Here is a 16,839-nt window from a genome sequence, read left to right as displayed (position 1 = left end):
AAAGAATGTTCTGGCGTTAAAACATTTTAGCTTTTATTATTATTAGTTATAGTGGTAGAACGAATTGGCGGTCCGACTTTGGTACATTTTCTCTATACCTAACATTTGAAGAGATCGCAATCTAAAGAATTATCTGCCAAAAATCAATTTCATTTTGGAAACGATAGTTTGAATTTCATTTGTTTAATAAAGTTGCATTAAAACTTACTTATAAATCAAGACAATTCTACTACTTTCAGTCCTCACTATTTCAATAAGTACGAAAATAAAGTACAAATAATTATACACAATACAGTCAAACCTGTTTTTATGCGGGGGATAGGGACCGCATTAAAAAAAACGCATTAAAAAAAATCTCACGAAACTTCACGAATGGCTGTAAATAATAGTTTTCGCAACACAATTAAAAAATAATTTTTTTATGCGGTCAACAGGGACCGCATAAAAAAAGTCTCACATAGAAAATAACTCAAAACCGTACGAAATAGAATTTATTGACAACAGATGTCAGCACTTGACTGCATCGTCTGGTCTATCGTCTGTTTTACATATTTTTGTCCAGGTGGTGTTTTGTCGACTTAAAAAGTAAATTATTTCATTTTTCGCATATTCATGCAATAATATTACTATAATAAGTGCATTTATGCTCTAATAAGTTTATTTAGCTATAATAAGTCAACGTAAGACATGACGAATCGCACGAGTCTAGTCGCCAACTATACCGCACAAATTAAAAATTCGCATTAAAAAAATCGCACAAATAAAAATCGCACATAAAAGGAGCGCATAAAAACAGGTTTGACTGTATATCCAAATTCCTTGTTTGTAGTAATATTCGGATTCAAATATCTTAAAATCACCTCACAGTAATAATTTATATGAAAAAATAAATTTGTGTATATTGTGTATATACTTATTTTCTGTTTTTGAATTTTAATTACAACAATTAATGTGATACAATGATTAATCGATTAAAACACGAACATATTGTAACCTTACGGATCACATTTTGCGAATGGATCAGATTCTCAATGGGATCGACCTAGTCTCGAGTAATGCGAGTGACACATGAACACACAACGCATAACATGATAACATGAACACATTACGGGAATCGCAATATAAAAACTCGTTCGGGAAGCCATTCACCGAACAAGTTCCTACCATGTGACAGTCAACACATTGGTGTTGCTACTGGCATAACTCCATACTAGGCATGGATGAAGAATGGAAAACTATCATAAATTACGGCATCGAACACGGACCCTCATGGCGGCTGTTTGCCATACAGCGAAAGTGAATTTGACGCACATTTTCTAATTTAAATAAAATGATTTCTCTCTATTTAAAATTACACTCGACTGTATAACTCCACGAAAAACGTTCGTGGAGTTTACTTGCGATGTACTCTTTAGTCGAAAACACAGGAAAACTTTCCACGATTTTTGTAGAAGCCGATCAAGTGAAACTTATAGAGTTCAAATAAACAAAAATACAGTAGAGAACCGAAAATCGGAATCAATTGGGGACTGGGGTTGTTCAGATTAGTGATTTGTTCCTATTACTGATTATGTACGAATAAATATATTAACCTGTCCGATGTTCAAATTTTTCTCCGTCGCATGTCGCTTCGTGTTGAATTTTCGTCGATTTTAAGCCTAACGAAAATTTTTATAATAATAATCGAGGCTATCGTATCGTTAAAAATTATTTCTTTATTTTGTACAAACAAAATAAATATATTGAAAAATATAAAAATATGAAAATTATACTTTAGAAGTAAATTTAGTATCAAAAACGTTCGATTCGGCACGACACAGTCCGACTGAAAATCGTTCCGATTACCGGCGATTCCGATTACCGGGGTTCCGATTAACGAGCCTCTACTGTATTTCTTTTATGTAGATAGAAAAATACTTTAAAACCAAATAAATAACTGTTGTATGGATGGAAAATAAAGCTTCCTTTTAGGTTTGACAATAGTTTTCGATACGTTTCTTACTGAATCATTCTTAATGCTGTAGAATTTAACTACAAAAATGAGACATTTAGCACAGATGAATAACGTATGTTCACTTATTCACGCAAAAAAGTAGTTATTCGAATTATCGCTACGATAATTTTTAAAAATATACAAGTATATCATGAACAACACATCTGATTAACACGAAAAAAAAGGAAAAACAAAAACATTATTATACATAATCCAGTATCTCCTTTGGTATCTACAATAAAAATACATGTACCTATATTATTATTATATTGCATCATGTTGCAACGTTATGTAACTAAATTTACCTTAATCACTTAGTAAAACAATTCTTATTACGGCATAAAATATTCCATTAAAAATTCACACGTAATATAAAACAAAATCAAAGCCCTTAACAATTGCTATTGAAAGCGACAAATCAAAAACTGGATAGTATTTTAAACATTTATTTTTATTAAGCAATGAGAAATTGGTTAATGTTACCTTAGGTAGACAAGATGGCGGCTCGTCTCTAATTCCAGCAAGGAAACAGGTTAGGTTAGAACGTGCGTCCAACTGTTTCCTTGCTGGCATTAGAGACGAGCCGCCATCTTGTCTACCTAAGGTAACATTAACCGAGAAATTTCAAAAAACTAATTGAATTTTACTATGTGATTCTTGAATTTCAAACGTTATAACTCAACTCTTATTCATACTCAAAAATCGCATGAAAGTATCATCTAAAATATTTCTAAAATCATGAAATTCGTTTTCGCTCGATTTCGATTCCATATCTTCTATCGGAAAATTTTTCTGGAAAAATTTGAGTTATACTGTCTGAAGTTTTGTAAAAGTAATCTGGCATAAGCCTGTTTTCAGCTGACATTTAAAATTAATATGAAAACTTCTAGATTAAGACTAACAGGTAATACTTTTCATGATACTGTATGCATAAACAAATCTAAAATTACAAACTAAGAAATCCAGTAGACTTATATGTACAATACTTAACAACGCAAAATTATGCAATAGTTACAAAATATTGCGGGAAATTTATCATCAAAATATTTTATCCCCACGTAAAGAACTTAAATGGGGATAAAATAGTTCCAAAATATTTAGCAATTTACGAAATAAATTTTGAAAAATTAATATATATTTTTAATTGCATTGTTAAAATTCTTATATTTTTCATTAGGAGGAAAAATATGATAAGTCGAGCTAACAATGTTCAATAACAACGCTAAATTAATCTTATTTTGAAACGGTTGGTTGAACAAATTTTTAAAATCAACAATAGCTGAACAAATATTGAATATGAACTTTTCGTTTGTTTGTAGATAAAATTTAAAACTTAAAAACATTAAAAAGAAGAAGAGTGAAAAGTAAAAAAAAATAATAATTATGGTCTTCGAAATTTTCGATTCCTGATTCAAACTTTTTGTTTTTCTTTCTTTTCAACTCTGATAAACAGCAGAAAATTTTATTTTTACACCTAACTCATCAATAATATTTGATGCTAAACAAGTGTTTGTGATAGTGACAGTGACACTTCATTTCTTTCTTGACGTAAGCTGTCTATTGTTGATATTTTCCATTAATTAAAATGGCACCCGAAGCAAAACAATTCTCGACATTTCTTAGAATCGGTGTTTCTCATATACATAAATATGATTTACGAATGTCGTATATTTAAAATGTTTAATATCTGTATAGAATCATTCTGTAAGAATATAGGAAGAGGAAAAAAACATCTATTTTTATTTCTGTAAAAATCGTCACGATGATAACCAGCCATATTTTCAACAAATCTCCACTTAAAAACTTTAAACTTCTGATCCAACTTTAAATAAAAAAAAAAACAATAATAAATAATTGAGTCGACGAAAAAGATTTTAAAATGTTAAATACAAAATTTGATTAACGTATGAGGAAAACTTTCGAAATTACACGTTTTCAATGAGTGATTATAAAGAATTCTATTTCAAAGAGTATCCTGTATGACGACAACTGATAAAACCATTATTTACTATACAGAAAGTAAACCAAAATATTAGGATCTAAATGACATTCTTCGTTTTAGAACAAATCTTATATTCCATCAATACATCACAGATCTTCGATTCTTAGTTTCCTCCAACCTATGTTGAATAATTTTGAAAATTCAGAAAACACGACAACAAAACCAGCACGTGTCTACTAATAATTCATCATTTTTTTTTTCTTCTAGAGCTAATAATCAATAAGTATTAAATATTTAAAATGCCTTTGAAGTAAAAGCAATGTGTTTACACAGATTTCTTTCAATCGTATTTAACGTAAAATCGAAGAAAATATATATAATTTTTTTTTTCTAATGCCACATTAAAATTTAAGGATTAATTGTTAACAGTATTTTATTTATTTAAATTTAAATATGGAGTTAGAATAATCTAAAATTAGAAGTTTAGATCTTTCCATCAAGAATTACTGACATTGAAAATAATAAGAAAAAGAAAATTATTTACGCGTGAAGTTTAAAAAAATGTAAATAAATTACTTTTATAATTAAGATACCTATTCGTGATTTAAAAAATATTAAAACGAATCATGTTCAAGTTTTCTGCAATTATTTGAATTGAGCTATTGGGAATAATTCTTAAAATGTGACATTGTACCAAAGAAAGTTTTGCGAAATTTTACTTAATCGATAAAAATTAATTCAAAATGATAAATTGGTTAATGTTATGTATGGTTCCAAAATGGCGGCTTGTCTCTGATTCCAGCAAATAGAAGAAGGGAAATAGTGGGGACGCACGTCCTAACCTATTTAATAATTTTGTTGGTAATAATTATGGTAATTTATTAGGTTAGGTTAGAACGTGCGTCCTTACTGTTTCCCTTCTACTTGTTGGAATCAGAGACGAGCCGCCATCTTGGAACCATAGGTAACATTAACCAAAAAAAAAAAAAAAAAATTAAGAAATAAGTAAGAAGTTTAAAGCAACGAATTTATAAGAAATTTAAGTTTCTACAAGCATTTTCGTAAATTTAATCGAGAAGAAATTCAATGTCTTCTAGAAATTTTTTTATAAAAAATATTAATTTTTTCATTAAAGAATATTCAAGAATATTAATTTATTAATTAATATTCTTGAAAATTATTATTCATAAATTTAGTAGATCTTTAAATACAACATTTGAATTTATTTTAAACAAAATTCATTTACGTGAAGGAATTACAAATTAATTTTGATGTCTCTTTTAAATTTTATAAAAATTCGTAAGCAAAAACTTTCCAGAAATACAACGCAACGAATCGTCGTCTTATCAATCGCGAACTGATGAAAAATATAACAGCAACAAAATGGACCTTCGAACATGATTTCACGCAATATTAGAGATAAAATACTCTGAAAAGGAATTCAACAAAATTTTTGGAATAACTAAAAACATGTAAATCAAAACTTAAAAGATGGATTGCCAATAAAAGCGTTACTGAATTTAACAGCCTCGCACAGATTTGTCGTTATGAAATGTTAGATTATATATATATATATATATTATCAATTGGGAAAAATAAATTTATCATCACGTAGTTGGGCATTACTTCTATCTCTCTTAACGTCGATAAAATAGTATCAAGTCTGACGATCTAAGTTGAAGGACGTAGTTCATTGCCGTTTAAACGGTTTCTTCGTAAACTAAGAGAATTTCGAAATTTACAACTTTGCCAAAAAAATTCGGGAAGCAATGATCTTTGCCAAAACGAAAAATTTTTATTTTTTTGCAATAAACTGTATTAAAATTAAATCCTCCTCGAGTTGGAGTGACGAATACGAAGCGCTCTAATGAGTCAAACTCGGGGAAAAAGTATGGCTCCTAAGTTTTCCCATCGGATGAAGTAGAAGCGTGATATATAAACCAAACCATAGTCACTAATGATGAAAAGGTTTTTTTTAAAATGGTGATCAGTACATACAGTTTAATTCGACTGGAATTTTGCCAGCATGGTAAATCAGTTGAGGCCACACCTGGTTACCAATATCTTTTACTGAAATATCGAACACTGATAAAAGTCGACGGTGCTTATAAAAGTCTCACACAAATGAATATTCACGATGCAATGAGTTTATACAGCCGGAATTTATATGCAAATCACGGTTTTCCCTTAAAAAAGATGGAAAACATCCCAATCGCACGCGTGCGGAAATTATTAATAGTAAGCGAAATATTCATCAAACTAGAAAGGATCAAAAATTGATTTCTTTCATTCAAACTCCTTTAATAATAAATACGCCTTTTATTTTTATATTAAATTTTAATTATTTTTGAAATTTTATTTATCGATAATAATTAGCTTATTAACCAAAGAACTATTATACATATATATATTTTTTTTAACGCTGCGAATTAAGAAAATGTTAAAACTCGATCGAGAATAATTAATTTATTTAAGCCGCGGCCGGGACAGTTGGTGAATAGTTGACGAATTAGGTTAGTTCGAAAGACGGAGGAGTCATTGAAACTGGACACCCGACATTCATAATGTTAATCAAATGAGATAAATATTAAGAATCTCCATCATCCCTATAGAGCGGCACTCACCTCACTTTCATCGTCGTTGCGGACACATAAACATGCAGCTCTCCTTCGAAATCCGTCTTCGTCGTATGTCCTTGTCGAATTTGGTTTCTCTTTCACCATTTCAGACGAGATAGGTTGAATATTCGACAAATTGTAAGCAAATTTTCACCAGATTTGGGAGCGAGTCATCTTCTATCCGTCTGTTTGACCGCCGGTTGTAAAACCAATCGATTTCTCCGAGCTACGGTGCGAGAGTTCGCTAACCTCGTTCCTGCGATTCCCGATGGCTTAATGGCATCTGCGTCCTAGAGCTCGCTAATTATATTTCCTCAACACCTACACTTTAAATCTTTACTTATCATGATTGTGATTATTTATTAATCGTCACACGTCTTTATCTCTTATGATATTGGAGATTTAACTGCTCCGCACTCGACTGATCAGCTGTGAGGGCTTTCGTTATAGATAGTCAAGTTAAATTCGATTGGATATTTTTGTACACGTGATTGCAGTCGGACAAATGGTGACGTCCGTGACTTCTCGAAAGTTAGCCAATAACAGAATGGCTTACTTAGTTTAAAGAAAATACTTAAGAATCCTTTCATTGGTTAGATTTTTTGTATTTATTATTTAAAATATTTATAAATATTTTTTAAAATATGTAATATAATTTATTAATGTAGTTTAAAGTTTTAATTACTGAATCACATCATCTGTAAACTACTAATAATAGCTGAATATTGATCAATGTCAAAGAAACATTTGTATTTTGTCCAATAACGAATTGACTGACGTCACTTTTAAACGATCAGCTGATCGTCCGCCATTGCCTCTAATAATCCCTCATCCCTCTCATCTTTCGATGAACATTGACTGGAAATGGGATTTAGTTACGATAAGAGATGGTAGGTTAACAATAAATAGTAAACTGTTTATTCTTTGTTATACGATAAGTTTAAGCAACAAAAACGTACAAAAGTGCATCGAGCTATTTATAGTAAGGCAATTTCACAAATCATGAAAAGATAACATTGTTTATTCAGATATATTTTTCACGCAGTTTTCTCATTGATTGATTTTTTAAATAATATATAAAATATAACGTGAAAACATATACATGATTGGGTAATTTAACTTTTATTAAACACAACTCGAGATTTTTCGTTTGACATCTGAAGGTAGTCTTAACCCCTTTTTATGTAAAGAGTAATTCCAAATAATTGCGATTTCTGCTAACTAGTTTATTTAAATATGATAAGTTACTCTTATATTTTGCTGTGATGAAATATAAGAAAAATGAATCTCTCTATATATATAGATTCATTTTTCATATGAATATATATAGATTCAGTATATACTGTATATATAGTGTATTATATATTTCATAAAATTGTTTTAAACAATAAAAATTTTACTGGTAAACAGTACTTGATTAAAAAAAAGAATATAATAATGAAGTCTATTTCACATATTTCACACTCAGATGCATTATTCAATTGTCCAAAAAGCTTTATTGCAAAAAAGATTAAAACCAAATGTTGCAAATTTAAGAAACCAAATGTGAAGTATTTCCTGAAAGGACTAATTGTGTATTTTATCTGATAAAAAAGGTAACACAGTAAGGGATTTTTTTTATTAAAAAATGCTTCTTTATTTAGTTTCTTATATGTGCAATTAAACTGTTTAAATTTCATTATTTTACAAATAAAGAAAACAAATTTGTTTCAGTAAACAGATGATCTTTCATATGGTTAATTATTATTATTATAGATTCTAAATATTATAAGTTCTATTAAATTGGTTTTTATTCAATTTAATATTTATATAGATCTGCAAATTGAATACAGTTTTTTTTTTAATCCCAATAAAACTATAATTTAGTTATTTTTAATAATTGGCATAAATAAACTATATTAACTACCTTTGCAGTAACAAAATAATAACGCATCACATTTGGCAATGATGCAGTGACATGGAACAAGTTCATTAGCATTAGATCAACAGTTTGCAAGTCATAGTTGTGAGTAATATGTTTCACGAATGTTAAAATGTTTTATCTTATATTATCTTAATGTTATAGTAAAGCAATAACTTATAATTAGGCCTATTTTGTGACATAACATTTATTTAAATTTCAAGTATTTTTAATTCTAAATATCTCAATTAGAAAGAATATTTTAAAAGTAAGCATATCATGATAAACTTAACTTCTTTTATTATCTCTTAAAATAACTGTTATTATTGTTTAATATGAGTAATCTCATCATGTAAAAAATGTTAATATATTAACTTCTAATACAGTTTTTAAAATTATTATATTAAATATTTTCTTATAAAAATAAACCTTTTGAAATCTTCTCTTGTCATGCATGAAAACTAGAAACTGTAATTATAATATATTATATTGCATGCATAATATAATAATTGTAATCATGCATGAAAAGTATTATATAATGATAACAATTGTTGTTTATAAAATAAAAGACTTTGAATTAAAATTGATGATTTATCACATGATTTATTGCTATACAATTGTATCGGAGAAAATATAATAGTGAAATGAAAATATTTAGTTTTTAATTGATAAAGATTAAAAATTTGGATAAAAATTATCAATTGTAATTATCAATAATCAAATAAATAGAATAGAAATAAATTCACCTTTGGCTTGAATTCTATTTATTTAATTGTTGACCTCCTTACCTTCTATTTATTTAATTCTATTTAAGTTACATTCTGATGAAAAATGATTAAATATTATCATCATTTTACAAAGTATGATTCTTATATAAGATAAGTTGTATTGGAGAAATGAAATACTAATTTATAAGTTAAATATTTTGAATAAAATTATTAAATGTAATTGATATTTAAATTTCAAAATATTAAGACATATTTTCTGATTTAGCTTTTTATTCTTGTTTTTATAAATTTTTATTGTTGGGTATTAAAATTTATAAATTTAACTTATATATTGTTTATAAACAATATATAAGTATTTTTGTACTTATACTTTTAATTTTTTATAAATTTTTAATAAATTTAATGTCAAATATGTTGAAAAGACTTAAATACCTTTTTTAAACTATAATTTAACTTATAATTAATTTATAATGAAAACAATAAAATATAATTAGGGGCCATCCATAAATTACATAAGGTATTTTGGGGTGGGTGGGGTCAAGGATTTCTTACATTTCTTACTCAGAAGTAGGGGGTAATAGATCTTGTCTTACATAATATTCTTAATTTTATTTTTTGATCTTGTTGAGTGGTGGAATTTTGAATTTGGTTTTAATTTGGCGGCTTCTATTAAGAACGCTCGTTGTACTAATGCCATCAAGTGTGACATGATAGAATAATAACGCTAGCAGACCCATTTTTTATCATGGGAGAAAGGTTGTATAGTTGTTTCTCTCTCTTTTTTTTTTTTAATTAGAATAAGAGCATCACTCCTATGGGTGTATAACACTAAGAATACAAAAACCAAAATACATCATACAAAGTAAACATAAAATTAGTATTTGGTTTTTAGTGGAAACTAAAATGTAAAACTAGAAATTAGAAATAAGATTATCTTCCATATTTTTTTAACATAGTTGTAAAAAGCATCAAGCAGTGGCTTCTGAACAAGCTTATTGAATGGATATGGCCACCTGAAAACAAGCATTTGGGCTGCATTTGGCAAAAAACGTCTATAAAAATTGAGCATGGCTAAGAAGCAACAGAGCTCTGCAACAGTTTTTGGTTGAGGAAAATTGTTGATGGCCTTGGTTTTTGATGGCAAAGGCTTTACTCCTGATGATGTGATCATGCAGCCGAGAAATGGAACTGCAGATTTTCTGAGGATGCACTTGGATGGGTTTAATTTTATGCCTTGCAAGCAGAGGAACATTTGGCGGAGGTGGTCCATATGTTTGTCTGCATCCTTGGATGCGACCAACATATCATCGAAATAGGGGATGCAGAAGTCGAGGCCAAGTAGGACCTGGTGGATGTACCGCTGGAAGGTTTGACCAGTGTTTCGTAAGCCAAAAGGCATATAGACATATTCAAATAAACCGAACGGGGTTGTTATGGCAGTTTTTGGAATGTCCTCGGGAAAAACCAGTATTTGGTGATAGGCACGGGTTAGATCCAGTGTGGAAAAAATGACTTTGCCTTTGAGGAGTTGAGTGCAGTCCTGTATATGAGGGTTTCATTAAAAAATTTTATTTTTGTTAAATCTTTTTATAAAATTATGCCTAAATATTACCTAAATTATTAAAAAATTATGCCTAAGATAGGGAAGAGGAGGGGGGATCAAAGAAAATATTACAGTTTCTTACACAGGGGTGGGTGGGAGTCTAAAATGGCCAAAATTGTCCTTATGTAATTTATGGACGGCTCCTTATATATCTATATACCATACTTTATGGATATAAAACATAACTTTTGTCCAAAAACAAGGTTTGATTGCCCTTAGGATAATGAAATTCCCAAAAATCCATTAGTAGGCTACAGGTAATCTTTACTTAGTGTAACTCTTGAATAGCCTGACACTAAAACTATTTTATGTTACTGGTATATATGATTTGTATGTGCTGGTATTCATGGTTAACAGGTACTGTACATTAATTGTAAAATTTTTTTGCTAAAGCAGACAGTTTTTCATGTATTCATATAGAATATTTTATTGGTAAATTTTAATTGTAAATGACTTCTTTTAAACTCTCCTTTATCCCTGATAAATAAAAGTGCATTCTAATTTTATTTTCTATTTAACCAGAATACATTAAAAATATTCTTGGGATTGAGTGCCAAAGGTGCAGGATGGCTTAAATACATTAACTACTTTTTTCTTAAATATTTTGTGTTAAAATGGGGGTTTATGTCTTATATGCTATAAAGTATGGTATTCATAATAAAAAGATAAAAATTAAATATATTTTCCTATTATAATGAGACAATTGTATCATCACTTGTATTAAAATTTCTAATTTAATACAGTTATGCTATTTCTAAAGAAAAACTGTGAATAATAGTGTGAAATACTTTCATGAATTTTATTGTATTTCATTTTTGAGGAAAGAGGCAAGTTTTACAAATATTTAGGATTCCAACAGGCCAAACTCATAGAACATGCACAAATAATACAAAGACTAACAAAATAATACAACAACAGATTAAACTGAAATTACACAACATAGACCTGTATCTAATGCAGCACTCAAAACTCATAGAAATCATTAGGCAGACTTGACTCAGAAGGAGCTCCATAATTGGCATTCTAATGATCCCAGCCAGGATTAATATTGACAGAACTACATCAAACTGCTGGTTGACTCTTTGGATAGACAGAAAGGTCATGATTGCCATACAAGACCAAGTCACAAATACAAGAAACTACAAGAAATACATCTTAAAAGACAACACTTTGTAGGAAATCCCACATCATGTATGAGACTACACAATCACATTAGGTTGCAAGCTTTTAACACAAGCTGAGTACTTACTTTGATATAACTAAGTAGCATCAAAAGCTTGCATCAAGATATGGAACATTAAAAGCTTGCAAGCAAACACAAACTATTACACAGCCAGGAACCATATTACAAATTCACGCCTCAGATGGTTGCAGAAACAAGACATGCAAGATATACTATGACTGAACTATAATTGCAGACAAAACAATACATCACCAGTCTCAGACCAGTCACATTCATTGATAAATAAAACAAAATCAAATATGTAATAAGCATAGCTGTGTCAAACATCCATAACATTTAAAATATATATACCTGAAAAAATTAGTAAACACTCACTTTATTTCATGGCAAGTTCTATCTGTGGAGAATAGATAAGATACTTATTGTGCGATTAGTCCTTTCGTGCACAAGCATTTTACCACATACACTACACAAGTCTCAAAACATTAGGGCTTAACAAAAAGACATCACACTACAGAAATCTGCCATAATGAACATGTCACACAGTCAGGAAATTCTTAAACACAGATACATATGCAAACAGTGCATAAACAAAACATTTTTTTATTAGTTATGCATTGACTTTGGTCCAGATTAGCACTAGACACTAGTATTCTGTATATACCATGTGGGAAACATTCCAACAACACATTATTGTGATTATTATTATTATTATTATTAATACAAATGGGGTCTGGCATAACACTAGACATTAGTGTTTAAACTGAGTAAGATACTCTCCACCAGGACAATAACAATAATACTTCTTTGGCATCATCAAATGGATAAATACAGATCTAAATAATCTATTAATTGCACTGAGAGATAAACTAGCAAATCATTGTATGAGACACCTAAAATCTGCAATATAAAGAGCCATGCTTCAATGGTGACTTTGTATTATTAATAAGGTGACCAGACATCCTGCTTTTGGCGGGACAGTCCCAATTTTTAAGTTTGTCCCACATTCTGTGGTGTTTTAAAAAAGTCCCAAGTTTTGAAAAGATTAAGATTTTTTTAATTATGTGTCATAAACTTGTCTTATGTTTAAGATTTGTAAAGATCATTTTATATTGCACTTATCAGTACCAAGGTGTTGTGAGCATCGGAAATTAAGAATGCTACTCTGACAAAACCCTTTGTGTTCGTGGCAAAGACTGACAGAAAATGGTTTGGGGCAGGCAGCTGCAGCAACAGAGTGGTGCGTGTTTACAGGTTATCCAAACGAGCATACATTTTGTTCGTTGCATGTTACATGGCTTAGAGCTGTCGTCTGTTGCGGCCTTAGAAAGCTAGCAACTAGTGAGAGTAAGCTCATCGGTTTGTATCGTTCTATTGCTAGCAGTGGGGCTGGGGTTCATTTTGGTTATGACAGTATTATATAATAAAAAAATTGCAATAATAAAGTGACACTCAAGGCAAATTCAGAGGAAAAGTAATACAAGTTAGTAATGTTATTATTTAGAAAGAAATACAGAAGGATTAAAATAATTTTTAAAATATAGTATGTTATAGGTAGAAAAAATCTCAACAGAGAACAAATGGTTAGAAATATTTCATCATTTTAAAACAAACTATGTTCCATATAATAATGCATTAACAATTTGTGGAATACATGCTAATGCTAATACATGCTAATGCCAGGAACTAATGCCATGACTGAACTGTTTTTCTACTGTAAATAAAGTGTGGACATCTGATAAATCACAATTAAGTATTGAGACTTTAAAAGCCATATTATGTGTAAAATATAATTTAACAAATTCTTGTGAAATATTTCAAGACATTTTAAACAATGACAGCAATCTATTAAAAAAAATTCACTCAACTGAGAAATATGCTAAAGAATAAATGGTTTTTAAAAATTTATAATAATAATAATATATATATTTACTATATTTGTAAATTTTACATGTGTCGAAATTTAAAAACAAAAATATATATACAGTCGACTCCGCATAAGTCGACACCCCAAGGGGAAGTGGAAATGTGTCGAGTTATCCGATGTGACGACTAAAGCGAAGTTGGAAAAAAAAACCACAAAACTACAATTAGGAAAATACAGTAGTGCATTATACAGTAGTATAGGCTTACAATACATTGTGTCCTCCATTTACAATTACTCTGTAGATGAAAAACTGAAAAATTTGTTTAGTGTTGTTTGTTTTGAGCACTTAACTGTCTTGACTTTCTTTTTCAACGATCATGAGTGCCTTGAAAACATCATCTTCGCATTGTCAATTGTTGGCAAGTAATGTCTAAGAATTCTTAATGCCTCTGGCATGAGAAAATGAAAAAATTGGATTCTGGTGTGACGTTGATGTAGATTGTATATTTTGTTTTTGTTTATCTGTTATTATTTTATACATAAAAATACATAAAATGTTAAGGCATTTTTATTAATACCTTGTATGTGTATATATATATATATATTAATATATATATATTAATATATTATTAAATATATTAATTATATATTAATAAATAAATCAAGTCCCCCTCCTGAAAAAAAAATGAGTTTGCACCACACGTGTGGAGTGAATTCATTTTTTCGGGAGGGGGTGACGACTTATCAGAGTGTGGGACAGTAAAAGTATGTCGACTTAGGTGTCGACCAGTTGTGACAAGTTAAACGGTGTCGAGTAAACCGGATTTTTTTAACATTAATGCCTATGTAAGTCGTCCGGGACCACAGAAACTGACGACTTAACCGATGGTGTCGAGTTATCCGGGTGTCAACTTATGCAGACTTGACTGTATATATATATAATACAATACAATTTTTGCATTTTTTGATGATAAAATTTTGTTACTCTAGAACAATTTTTTTTCAACAAGACAACCACTCCCCCCGTCAATTTTGTCCCTCTTCACCAATGTTAAAATATGGTCACCTTAATTATTAACATAAGACAACTTCACACAAAACAAACTGAAAGCTTAAGAAAATACTTTCTGTCAAAAGGATGTAGCTCCTCTCAAGCTTGCATATGGACAATAATGTGGATAGGGTACAGGATCTTTTTACACTGATAGCACTCTAAGCAAATAGATGATATCTTCTTTGAAGACCACATTGACAGGACAGCATTAGATTAGTAGCCCAAGTGTGGTGATCAGTATGCAGAAATGGTTTTCAAGTACTACTATTAAATGCTGTTTGGAGAGATTTTTAGCAGTTTACATACAACCAAATCTGAGACAGTGACCTTTTAGGACATCAGAAGACATTTCTGTAAAAATGGATATTAGTACAAAACTCACCACCGTGGCACTTTTGGCATTACAAACAACAAACATTTTATTTTTACAAGACACTCATGCTATACAGAGACTTTAGCAATGCATGGGATACTGCTCAATTTGGTACCCTTTCTGAGGATAAAAACCTAAAGAGGATGACTAGTATGGCTGCCAAATTTGCAACATATCCTCAATAAATCGCACTTATTAAGTGTCCTGATAACCAAAAATCACACAGATTAATTTATGGAGAATGAGTGGCCAGGCAGTAAGAAATACATGACTAAACATTCTGTTACTGGTGAAATATTGTAGAATCTGTTGTATGCAGCATACAATATGTGGAGGCACTTCATCTTGCATGAAAGTTGACTCAAAATATTGTTGTTGTTGCAGTTGGGGTATGACAAAAGTATTGAGCATCTCTTAGTATATCTAGGCCAGTGATTCTTAACAGGGAGGCCGCAGCCCTCTGGGGTCCATAAGAAGTTTGCCGGGAGGCTGTCAAATTATGCAAAATTTCCTTCAGAATATAATAAAAAGAAAATTGATGTATAACCGAATATCATATTGAAAAGTGAAATAAGAAAGATAAAGTTTTCCTATTTAGTTTTTTTTTATTTATTTCTTATTTCTTCCTACACACAACTTTGTTAATACAGAAGAAATAAATGCAAATATGCTACTTACACTGCAGTATTTACTTCTTTTATTCCAAAGTAATTCTAAGAAACTATTAAGGCTTGGAATTTTAAAAATAATTAGGAAAAATAGTAGGCTTAGTAGTAGGCTTTGAAAATTTAAATATTTTTGCAAAAGATATGCAAAATCTTCACGACAAGTTGCAAGTGTCTTAGTTTTAGTTTAGTTTTAGCATTGACTTTGGATCGAATAATAGTGCATTTCTTTCTTATATTATGTGTTTAGTTTTAATTATTTATAATTAACCCATAAAAATGAGCAAGAAACAGAAAGGAACATTAGGAAATTTTTTTAGTGTAAGTAATTGCGGACCGGGACCTTCAAAAAGAAAATATAGTGAGGAAAATACTAGTGAAAGTTCCAATGATGATACAGTGAAAAATGCAACGGAAAAAACCACAAGTCCTAAAACTAAAGGTATAAAATGAAGTAACGTTAAAATTAGAAAAACAATCGTGATTATATCAAATATTGGTTAGTAAGCATAGAAGTTAAAGGAATTACAAAACCACAATGCATCATTTGCAGTGTAGTTTATTCCAATGAAGAAATGAAACCAAATAAATTGTTGAGGCATTTAAATTCTAAGCACGAACAATATAAAAACAAAATGCAGGATTTTTTTATAAGAAAAAAAGACGAATTAAAAAATCAAAAGACGCTCATAAATGTGACAACTATTAAATATAAAAAATTATTAAAAGCTTCATTTATTGCAGCTCTTCATGTTGCTAAAGCAAAAAAACCATTTACAATAGCCAAAGAATTATTAAAACCTGCCATTTGTAAACTATTTGAACCATTTGTGTCAAACAAAATTAAAGAAATACCTATGTCAAACAATACAATTTGTAATAGGACTATATTGATAGCTAATGATCTTCAGAA

At 29.7% G+C, this 16,839-nt stretch overlaps 2 protein-coding genes across 4 annotated transcripts in view; one reads left to right on the top strand and one right to left on the bottom strand.

Annotated features, from left to right (window-relative positions):
• Aps (diphosphoinositol polyphosphate phosphohydrolase 1 Aps) overlaps positions 1-7,014 on the bottom strand; it is a 77,326-nt gene extending 70,312 nt beyond the window's left edge. Inside the window, exon 1 of the mRNA XM_067287960.1 lies at positions 6,560-7,014. Coding sequence (XP_067144061.1) covers positions 6,560-6,658 — 99 coding nt within the window. The 5' untranslated portion in view covers positions 6,659-7,014. The remainder of the gene's footprint in view (positions 1-6,559) is intronic.
• A 112-nt stretch (positions 7,015-7,126) lies between these two features.
• LOC136989711 (inositol hexakisphosphate kinase 1-like) overlaps positions 7,127-16,839 on the top strand; it is a 38,786-nt gene continuing 29,073 nt past the window's right edge. Inside the window, exons 1-2 of one of the 3 annotated variants that reach the window (XM_067287951.1) lie at positions 7,290-7,443; positions 8,468-8,558. The gene's annotated coding sequence lies outside the window, so the exon portion shown is untranslated. Of the gene's footprint in view, positions 7,146-7,289; positions 7,444-8,467; positions 8,559-16,839 lie in introns of those variants that run through there. The other 2 variants (XM_067287953.1, XM_067287952.1) reach the window with 2 other exon arrangements.

Source organism: Centruroides vittatus, unplaced genomic scaffold, assembly GCF_030686945.1.
Source record: "Centruroides vittatus isolate TY-2023 unplaced genomic scaffold, ASM3068694v2 scaffold_752, whole genome shotgun sequence".
Taxonomy (NCBI): domain Eukaryota; kingdom Metazoa; phylum Arthropoda; class Arachnida; order Scorpiones; family Buthidae; genus Centruroides; species Centruroides vittatus.
Note: the sequence above shows the minus strand (reverse complement) of the source record. Positions and strands in the feature narration are given on the sequence as shown.